The 11,134-nt window shown below is 43.4% G+C and overlaps 1 protein-coding gene and 1 pseudogene across 2 annotated transcripts; both read right to left on the bottom strand.

The window, feature by feature from the left end:
- Positions 1-242: 242 nt before the first annotated feature.
- Positions 243-8,557, bottom strand: LOC106610197 (methylmalonic aciduria type A homolog, mitochondrial-like; annotated as a pseudogene).
- On the bottom strand, positions 8,506-9,929 carry LOC106610198 (methylmalonic aciduria type A protein, mitochondrial). Of its 2 annotated transcripts, none has more exons than XM_045722763.1 (2): positions 9,402-9,929; positions 8,506-9,284 (listed from the first exon to the last, which is right to left on the bottom strand). In XM_045722763.1, exon 2 carries the CDS (start codon positions 9,244-9,246, stop codon positions 8,830-8,832), a length of 417 nt encoding a protein of 138 aa, XP_045578719.1. In that variant the 5' UTR covers positions 9,247-9,284; positions 9,402-9,929; the 3' UTR covers positions 8,506-8,829. The 2 variants fall into 2 exon arrangements, with proteins under 2 accessions (XP_045578719.1, XP_045578720.1); XM_045722764.1 differs by having other exon boundaries at positions 9,557-9,928.
- Between the last annotated feature and the right edge of the window lie 1,205 nt (positions 9,930-11,134).

Here is an 11,134-nt window from a genome sequence, read left to right on the forward strand (position 1 = left end):
ACACAAAGCTTCCTAGCCCTGGTTCAGCAGCTACGTCCCCACACAAAGCTTCCTAGCCCTGGTTCAGCAGCTACGTCCCCACACAAAGCTTCCTAGCCCTGGTTCAGCAGCTACGTCCCCACACAAAGCTTCCTAGCCCTGGTTCAGCAGCTACGTCCCCACACAAAGCTTCCTAGCCCTGGTTCAGCAGCTACGTCACCACACATACATTTCAGCAACAGAAAACGCCCACAACTATCTAATTAATTTCATAATTTATTCAACTCATTGATTATGATAAAATCTATCAAACTGCATCCATTGATAGTCTTCAAGTATAAACCGATAAACTGCAATGTCAAGTCTCTTGTATGAGTAAGTAGGTCAGTGTTTCAATTTGAAGGCAGTGTGTTGTGTGTGGGATTGGGAGGGGGACCAAGACCTAGAATTCCTTCCCTTCTCATCACCAATCAATCATCCTTACAGAGCAGTGATCTGAGAGACAAGGCGAGAAGAGTAATCAATATTACAGTATATGGATAATGCTGTTGATATTAGATCTCCACTTCAGCTAGGTCACTGTGAGGAGGAGGATGATGAAGAAGAGGTGAAGGCCTTCAGTAACAGATCAGCCGCCAGGCCCGGTGATATAGCTCCCCAGGTGACCCTGTCCTCTAGCTGGGGTAGCTCCCCCCTGACGGCAGGGTGTTCCTGGAAGTGCCTCAGGACATTCTCCTGGATCAGGCTCCACATCCACACCTTGTGCTGGGCCCTATGTCTGTCCTGGAAGTCCCCGCTGGACAGGGTGGCTGAGCGGAACGCCTCCATCTTACCCCACAGCTCTGGTACACCCTCGCCTGTCTGGGATGACACACGCACTACCTGGTGGGGAGAACCACACACACACACACACACACACACACTATATGGTTAAGGACCAGTGAGCACACATACACACAGCATGTTCTACTATCCTTGTGGGGACCTAAAATGTATTTAAATGGAAAATGCAAAATTTCCCTAACCTTAACCCCTAAGCTTAAAATAGCCTTTGTCCAAGTGGGGATGTGGGAAATGGCATTGTGTGGACTTTGGGGGTTTTCAGTACCCACAAGGATAGTAATACAAGCCCCCCCCCCCACACACACACACACATACACACACACACACACACACACACACACACACACAGTGCATACAGACATACATATACCCTCACATACAGTACTAGTCAAAAGTTTGGACACACCTACTCATTCAAGGGTTTAACTTTATTTTTACTATTTTCTACATAATAGAATAATAGTGAAGACATCAAAACTATGAAATAACAGATATGGAATCATGTAGTAACCAAAAAAGTGTTAAATAAATCAAAATATATTTTAGATTCTTCAAAGTAGCCACCCTTTGTGTTTATGACATCTTTGTACTCTTGGCATTCTCTCAACGACCTTCACCTGGAACGCTTTTCTAACAGTCTTGAAGTTGTTCCCACATATGCTGATCACTTGTTGGCTGCTTTTCCTTCACTCTGCGGTCCAACTCATCCCAAACCATCTCAATTGGGTTGAGGTCAGGTGATTGTGGAGGCCAGGTCATCTGATGCAGCACTCCATCACTCTCCTTCTTGGTCAAAAAGCTCTTACACAGCCTGGATGTGTGTTGGATCATTGTCCTTTTGAAAAACAAATGATATTCCCACTAAGCGCAAACCAGATGGGATGGCGTATTGCTGCAGAATGCTGTGGTAGCCATGCTGGTTAAGTGTACCTTGAATTCTAAATAAATCACAGTGTCACCAGCAAAGCACCCCCACACCATCACACCTCCTCCTCCATGCTTCACGGTGGGAACCACACATGTGGAGATCATCCATTCAACTACTCTACGTCTCACAAAGACGCAGTGGTTGGAACCAAACATCTCAAATTTGGTCTCATCAGACCAAAGGACAGATTTCCACCAGTCTAATGTCCATTGCTTGTGTTTCCCACCGGTCTAATGTCCATTGCTAGTGTTTCTTGGCCCAAGCAAGTCTCTTATTATTATTGGTGACCTTTAGTAGTGGTTTCTTTGCAGCAATTCGACCATGAAGGCCTGATTCACACAGTCTCCTCTGAACAGTTGATGTGAGATGTCTGTTACTTGAACTCTGTGAAGCATTTATTTGGGCTGCAATCTGAGGTGCAGTTAACTTTAATGAACTTATCCTCTGCAGCAGAGGTAACTCTGGGACTTCCTTTCCTGTGACCGTCCTCACGAGAGCCAGTTTCATCATAGCCCTTCATGGTTTTTGCGACTGCACTTGAAGAAACTTTCAAAGTTCTAGACATTTTCCGGATTGACTGACCTTCATGTCCTGAAGTAATGATGGACTGTCATTTCTCTTTCCTTATCTGAGCTGTTCTTGCCATAATATGGACTTGGACTTTACCAAATAGGGCTATCTTCCGTATACCCCCCTACCTTGTCACAACACAACTGATGGGCTCAAATGCATTAAGGAAAGAAATTCCACAAATTAACTTTTAACATGGCACACCTGTTAATTGAAATGCATTCCAGGTGACTACCTCATGAAGCTGGTTGAGAGAATGCCAAGCATTTGCAAAGCTGTCATCAAGGGAAAGGGTGGCTACTTTGAAGAATCTCAAATCTGAAATATATTTGTTTTGTTTAACACTTTTTTGGTTACTACATGATTCAATGTGTGTTATTTCATAGTTTTGATGTCTTCACTATTATTCTACAATGTAGAAAATAGTACAAATAAAGAAAATCACTGGAATGAGTAGGTGTGTCCAAACTTTTGACTGGTACTGTATGTGAACACACACGTGTGGACTGCCATGTAGTTGGTCATCAATCCCCCCATATGCCCATGCAGGCACAGTGACACACCACAGATATCACACACCCAGTGGGGTCTCTGGATTCCCATATTCACCTCAGGCCTGTTCAGACAACACCAGTGATTTAAGGACTAAACAACTCAGTATTGACCAGTGCTTGAATGAGAGTGACGGCACTACAAAAAGGGAACTGTGTGAAGTCATATCTCAATGGTACAGTACACTATCAAGCTGTATTCTATCTAGTCATTTCTAAATTGGGCTATTCACAATTCAAGTGTGAAATGTGTTTCTGACATAGGGAAATACTGTAGAAATGTCTTACAAAGCTACAGTCAAAATGATTCATCTGCTAGAAGGGAGCCTTCCTGAACCTAATATTGAGATATGGCAGAGGAGGAATCATGTGGAGACCCATTAAAATCCCTGCGGTGGATATCTCCTGTCCTGAAGTCAGTGTTGCTGCCTCTGGTACTAGTGGAAAGAGGAACAGGGCCAGAGAGCGAGAGAGACAGAAAAATGGAGACAGCAAAACAGAGAGAGATGAGATAGATGGAGATGAAGAGAGAGAGAGGTGGAGAAAAATAGAGACAGAAAAACGGAGAGAGTGAAAGAGAGAGAGAGAGAGAGAGAAAATTGGAGAAAGAAGAGAGCGAGACAGAGAGCGAGACAGGTCTGGGAGTCTTTCATCTGAGTGGGTGGGCTGCTAATCAGGAAAATACATTACACAGCAGCTCTCTATTCAGAGTGGGGAGGAAGAGGGGGATGGAGGGAGAAGGGTGGGTGGGTGGCGGTAGGGGACTTTGGCAGGGTGCCAGGTGGGCAGATGCTGCATCGGGCCGCACGCAGTCGGTCTGAGACAAAGAGACAACGCTCGGCCCAGGGCGGGGAGACATGCAGAGAGCACCCCCTCCCCACCCCGGGAACACTGCGACAGACTAGAGTGCCCTGATGATGACATCACATTATCCCCCTCCCCCGGGTCAGCTGACCTCGCTGTGCAGTGGGACGGCCTGTCGGCTCTGGTGATGTGTGCGTGTGGAGAGTTAAGGGCGGTAAAAAAGGATTTTCAGGGGAGATGTAACACAGCTCTCCAATAGAGGATATGAAGAAGAATATCAGATTCCAACCCCCAGTTACCTGGAGTTTGAGGAAATATGCATTTTTTCATGTTTTGCTATTTTTCTGTCACATGTATTTTTGTAGGTATGCATTTATTTCTCATTTCTCATTATCTGTTCGTATTTCTTAATTCTATGCGTATGAAAGCATGAGCACAAACCCACATAACCCAACACTAACCCCGTTCCAGGTCTTGGACTTCTTCCTGAGCAGCTATTTGAAGCACTTTTATATATATAAGTTTAACCCCTTCGCACTACCACTCAGACAAAATACATTCAACCCAATACAACCCACCTTAGGGTTCCAGGACTTTGATTTCTTCCTGAGCAGTTTCAGAGCGCTGGTATACTCTGCCTGGATTCTCCTGGCTGGAACTAACAGGTTTAGAGACCACCACCAGGTCAGCCTTCTCTAGGATGCCTCGCTTAACGCCCTGGCAATGGAGAAGACACACACAGATTCAGTACGGTGCCCTGAACTTCAGAAAATGTCCCTAGACGGCTACCACCCGGTTACTCAACCCTGCACCTTAGAGGCTGCTTGCCCTATGTACATAGTCATGGAACACTGGTCACTTTAATAATGTTTGCATACCGTTTTACCCATTTCATACGCCTCACAAGTCCTCAACTAGCAGCTTCATTAAATAGTACCTGCAAAACACCAGCCTCAACATCAACAGTGAAGAGGCGACACCGGGATGCTGGCCTTCTAGGCAGAGTTGCAAAGAAAAAGCCATATCTCAGACTGGCCAATAAAAATAAAAGATTAAGATTGGCAAAAGAACACAGACACTGAACAGAGTAACTCTGCCTAGAAGGCCAGCATCCCGGAGTCACCTCTTCACTGTTGACGTTGAGACCGGTGTTTTGTTGTGTACTATTTAATTAAGCTGCCAGTTGAGGACTTGTGAGGCGTCTGTTTCTCAAACTAGACACTAATGTACTTGTCCTCTTGCTCAGTTGTGCACCGGGGCCTCCCACTCCTCTTTCTATTCTGGTTAGGGCCAGTTTGCGCTGTTCTGTAAAGGGAGTAGTACACAGCTTTGTACGAGATCTTCAGTTTCTTGGCAATTTCTCGCATGGAATAGCCTTCATTTCTCAGGACAACAGTTTTCAGCTGTGCTAACATAATTGCAAACGGGTTTTCTAATGATCAATTAGCCTTTTAAAATGATCAACTTGGATTAGCTAACACAACGTGCCATTGGAACACAGGAGTGATGATTGCTGATAATGGGCCTCTATACGCCTATGTAGATATTCCATTAAAAATCTGCAGTTTCCAGCTACAATAGTCATTTACAACATTAACAATGTCTACACTGTATTTCGGATCAATTTGATGTTATTTTAAATGGACAAAAAAAAAAAGATTTTCTTTCAAAAACAAGGACATTTCTAAGTGACCCCTAACTAAGCATGTGAAAAAGGTAATTCAAATAACCAAATTCAACCTATCTAATTTCCGATTTATACGAAATTGTTTGACCACAGAGGCAGCAAAACTGTATTTCAAATCGATGATACTCCCCCACTTAACATACTGCTTGACTAGTTGGACCCAAGCTTGCTATACAACATTAAAACCTATTCAGAAAGCCCAATTGCCATCATCACTGTTACATCCTCAGAAAGCATGAGCTCCTGAGTTGGGAAAATCTTGTGCAATACACCGACGCATGTCTTGTATTCAAGATCCTAAATGCCCTGGCTCCCCCTCCACTCAGTATTTTTGTAAAACAGAAAACCCAAACATATGGCAGCAGATCCACAAGGTCTGCCATGAGAGGTGACTGTATAGTTCCCTTAAGGAAAAGCACCTTTAGTAAATCTGCTTTCTCTGTGAGAGCTTCCCATGTCTGGAATACACTGCCATCAGACACACATAACTGCACCACATATCACACTTTCACAAAATGCATGAAGACATGGCTAAAGGTCAATCAGACTTGTGAACATAATCCCTAGCTGTGTATTGCCGCTTTCCATGTTGTCTGTTGTCTGTAGCTTGTGAGGTGTGGAAACACTTTGTTGTTTTTATGGATTTTGTCTTGTTGCTTTTTGTTCTATGTTGCTCTGTCTGTATGCTACATCTTGCTTGTCCTATGTTGCTCTGTCTGTATGCTATGTCTTGCTTGTCCTATGTTACTCTGCATGTGCTCACTGTTCAATGATTGTCTATATTGTAATTGTTTTTAATAACCTGCCCAGGGACTGCGGTTGAAAATTAGCCGGCTGGCTAAAACCGGCACTTTTACTGAAACGTTGATTAATGTGCACTGTCCCTGTAAAAATAAAATAAACTCAACTCAAACTTTTGTACATGAGATTCTTAAAAGTAGCCACCCTTTGCATTGATGACAGCTTTTCACACTCTTGGCATTCTCTCAACAATCTTCATAAGGTAGTCACCTGGAATGCATTTCAATTAACAGGTGTGCCTTGTTAAAAGTGAATTTGTGGAATTTCTTTCCTTCTTAATGCGTTTGAGCCAATCAGTTGTGTTGTGACAAGGTAGGGGTGGTATGCAGAAGATAGCCCTATTTGGTAAAGACCAAGTCCATATTATGGCAAGAACAGCTCAAATAAGCAAAGAGAAACTCACAGTCCATCATTACTTTAAGACATGAAGGTCAGTCAATCCGGAAAATTTCAAGAACTTTGAACGTTTCTCCAAGTTCAGTCACAAAAACCATCAAGCTCTATGATGAAACTGGCTCTCATGGAGGACCGCCACAGGAAAGGAAGACCCAGAATTACCTCTGCTGCAGAAGATAAGTTCATAAATTTCATCCCAAATAAATGCTTCACAGAGTTCAAGTAACAGACATCTCAACATCAACTTCATGGTTGAATTTCTGCAAAGAAACCACTACTAAAGGACACCAATAAGAAGGGACTTGCTTAAAAGACAGTAACACGAGCAATGGACATTAGAACCAGTGGAAATCTGTCTTTGGTCTGATGAATTCAAATTTGCGATTTTTGGTTCCAAACGCCATGTCTTTGTAAGACGCAGAGTATGAGAAGGGATGATTTCCACATGTATAGTTCCCACCTTGAAGCACAGAGGTGGTGTGATGAAGCTTTGCTGGTGACGCTGTGAGTGATTTATTTAGCATTCAAGGCACACTTAACCAGCATGGCTACCACAGCATTCTGCAGCGATATGCCATCCCACCTGGTTTGTGCAACAGGACAATGACCCAAACACACCTCCTATCTGTGTAAGGGCTATTTGACCAAGAAGGAGAGTGCATCAGATGACCTGGCCTCCACAATCACCTGACCACAACCCAATTGAGATGGTTTGGGATGACTTGGACCGCAAAGTGAAGTAAAAGCAGCCAGCAAGTGCTCAGCATATGTGGGAACTACTTCAAGACTGTTAGAAAAGCATTCCAGGTGAAGCTCGTTGAGAGAATGCCTAGTGTGCAAAGCTGTCATCAAGGCAAAGGGTGGCTACTTTGAAGATCTCAAATATATTTAGATTTGTTTAACACTTTGTTGGTTACTACATGATTACATGTGTTATTTCATTTGTTTTGATGTCTTCACTATTATTCTACAATGTAGAAAATAGTAAAAAATAAAGGAAAAAAAACATTTAAAAATGTAATGAGTAGGTGTGTCCACACTTTGATAGAAATTACATCTGCTAAATATGTGTATGTGACCAACACGATGTGCTTTGAATCAACTTTATTGATCTCCAGAGGGGAAATTGGATGTAAATCTTATGTCTATACGTCTAAGCTGATTGATGGACAGTGTGACATTCTGTGATCCTGTTTGAATACTTAAGTGCATCCTGAGACAGGATATGTGAAGACAACAGGGTGGAAAGAAACCATTTTGTTTCTTTTCCAAATATGAAAGGAGTGAGGAATCAGGGATATACTTTAAAGCCAGTTGAACTAAGCTCACAAGACACTTATATTCATCAAGAATCAATGGATATATTATTCATTTAAATGATCAAAAATGTCTGTAAATATCAGAAGATATTCAATGTCATAAGATTTCCACAGGCTCTTTCATGGCATTGTAACAGGGGAGTGTGATGGTGATGCAGGTGCAGCCTGTCTGACCTGTAGTTCATCGCCCCCTGCTGGTGGGATCAGCAACACAAACATGTCCACCATGTCAGCCACCGCAAACTCTGACTGGCCTACGCCTGAGGACACAACACACAATGAAACCAAGTATTTATGAAACGCTAGCTACCTTAGGAATTTTATTAAGAAACTATGAGCTATGTTCTGTCATTTCATCATTTTATCCTTCATGCCATTTAGACTTTATAATCCATGTAATGTGGAAGATGCAAAGCATGAATCACAATGAGATTAAATCTGGTTCAATAAAAACTGTGCAGGTGGCCTATCCCAGGTGAAGATTTGTCCCTTCTGAGGCTTTTAAAACAGTCAACTCAACCGTTGAGTTCCTCACCTACAGTTTCTACCAGAACGATGTCGTAGCCGCCCCCCTCACACAGTACTATGGCCTCATTGGCTGTCCGGGTGACTCCTCCCAGTGTTCCAGTCCTGTGAGCATCTTCCCCACCACCTCAATGAAGGTGGACTTCCCAGCTCCGGGTGGGCCAGACAGAAGTCACCTCACAGAGATCAAACATGCACGTACACCAAGCCCACACTCTTCTCCATATGGTATTTTAGACTTAGCTACCTCAAGTGTAGGAGGACAAAAATCTTCAATAAAAAGCCCACATTGCAGCCACCAATTCAAGCGGTCCAACTCTAAGGACTCTGCAAGCTACTAGTTCAAATGTTCACATGTTATTTGGTCTGTGTGCGTTCTGTGTACTCGGCATAGACCCACAATGTTGAACATAACAAATCCACATACTATCCCACTCTGAAGGCCAGGGGTTTCCCTCCGTTCTGTTTCTCCTGCTCCTTCCTGTAGGCCAGTACTCTCTGCAGCAGGACCTGGGCCAGCTCTTTCTTCCTGGGGTGCTGGGTCTCCACCAGGGTAATGGACTCAGCCAGACTGGCCCGCTGACCTGAGATCAGTCCTTCATACAGCTTATTCAACAGTCTCTGCTCTGGTGGACTTAGCTCCTTGATGTGGCTGAGGGTGGATTCCACACACATACCGCCGATGTGTTGAGAGTTAAGCCCAGGGAATGATGGGGTACAAGGGGTACGAGTGCAGGATGGTGGGGGTAGCCGGCGGAGGAGGCATCGGCCCCATGTTGGGGTGACAGTTCGTAAGGGGGAGGACAAGCCGTGGAGAAGCGGAAAGAGTACTGGGGGTCCCATGATTGTCTGGCACTGGTCCCTTCTCTAGGGGAGAGAGTCTGATAATGATGTAACGTTAGATAACAGGCATTCAATAGAGGTTTGTGACACATTTCAGTTCATTCAACAAGACAGAACCAAAACAAAGCTGATGCTGATTATTCTATGACACTCACTTTGGGCTATTTGAGGTTGTGACATTCAGGAGCAAATTCTGCCAGTAGAAACGAATGGACATATGCATACATACAGTACATACACCGGTAACTGACTGACAAGCAGCCATATAGCTGATCAGTTACAAAACGTGTACATACAATGGAGAACTCACTTTGATAGCTAGCTATTTGTACATAAACCTGCTTCGTTCGTCTTTGCTGTTGTCCTCTACTATTGCTCCAAACACTTTCATAACTGAGTATAAATTTTTGGAATAAAGAAAATAAGGATAATCCTGTCATTTGATACACCCAAACAACCACTCGTTGAGCTACCAGTGTTTTGGTCGTCACTAGCTACCACAGTCGGAAACTCCGCCCATTTCTACAATTTATCTTCTTAAAATGTGATATTAAACCTAACATTGACCCTAACCTTAACCACACTGCTAACCTTATGCCTAGACATAACCTTAAAGTCAGACCAAAAAGCACATTTTTATTTTCATAAATATTTTCACTTCGTGGCTGTGCTATCTAGTGAAACCCAGTGGGTATTGTTTTTTGTTGTTGTTTCGTTCACTTCCTACTTCCTGTGACTTTGAACACCACCCCTTTCTAGAAAAGTAGTACTACTCAAGGCCACGCGGTGGTAGCAGTTAGTCGTGGTTGAGCTCTTGTCTTCACAATTCACTCAAATTGAAATTCAAAGGAATCATAACTCTTACACAATTTTGCATGTATTTTGCAAGATTTTTCCATTTTCAGCCATTGTGGCCATACAATTTCATGTTAGTGTCTTGAGTTGTAATGTGGGTGCTTATACAGTTCATGTCCTATTTCACACAGGAACACATGTACTAAAATCAAATCAAATCAAAGTTTATTTGTCACGTGCGCCGAATACAACAGGTGTAGACCAATACAGATAGCCCGGTTAGCCAATGTGCGGGAGCACTGGTTGGTCGGCCCAATTATTTATTTATATTTTTTATTTCACCTTTATTTAACCAGGTAGGCAAAGCAAAGCAGTTCGATACAAGATAAAGATAAAGCAAAGCAGTTCGATACAACAACACAGAGTTACACATGGAGTAAAACAAACATACAGTCAATAATACAGTAGAAAAATAAGTCTATATACAATGTGAGCAAATGAGGTGAGATAAGGGAGGTAAAGGCAAAAAAAGTCCATGATGGCGAAGTAAATACAATATAGCAAGTAAAACACTGGAATGGTAGATTTGCAGTGGAAGAAAGTGCAAGTAGAAATAGAAATAATGGGGTGCAAAGGAGCAAAATAAATAAATACAGTAGGGTGAAGAGGTCGTTGTTTGGGCTAAATTATAGATGGGCTATGTACAGGTGCAGTGATCTGTGAGCTGCTCTGACAGCTGGTGCTTAAAGCTAGTGAGGGAGATAAGTGTTTCCAGTTTCAGAGACTTTTGTAGTTCGTTCCAGTCATTGGCAGCAGAGAACTGGAAGGAGAGGCGGCCGAAGGAGGAATTGGCTTTGGAGGTGACCAGAGAGCTATACCTGCTGGAGCGCGTGCTTCAGGTGGGTGCTGCTATGGTGACCAGCGAGCTGAGATAAGGGGGGACTTTACCTAGCAGGGTCTTGTAGATGACCTGGAGCCAGTGGGTTTGGCGACGAGTGTGAAGCGAGGGCCAGCCAACGAGAGCGTACAGGTCACAGTGGTGGGTAGTATATGGGGCTTTGGTGACAAAACGGATGGCACTGTGATAGACTGC

The sequence above is a fragment of the Salmo salar genome, chromosome ssa08, assembly GCF_905237065.1.
Source record: "Salmo salar chromosome ssa08, Ssal_v3.1, whole genome shotgun sequence".
In the NCBI taxonomy this organism is placed as follows: domain Eukaryota; kingdom Metazoa; phylum Chordata; class Actinopteri; order Salmoniformes; family Salmonidae; genus Salmo; species Salmo salar.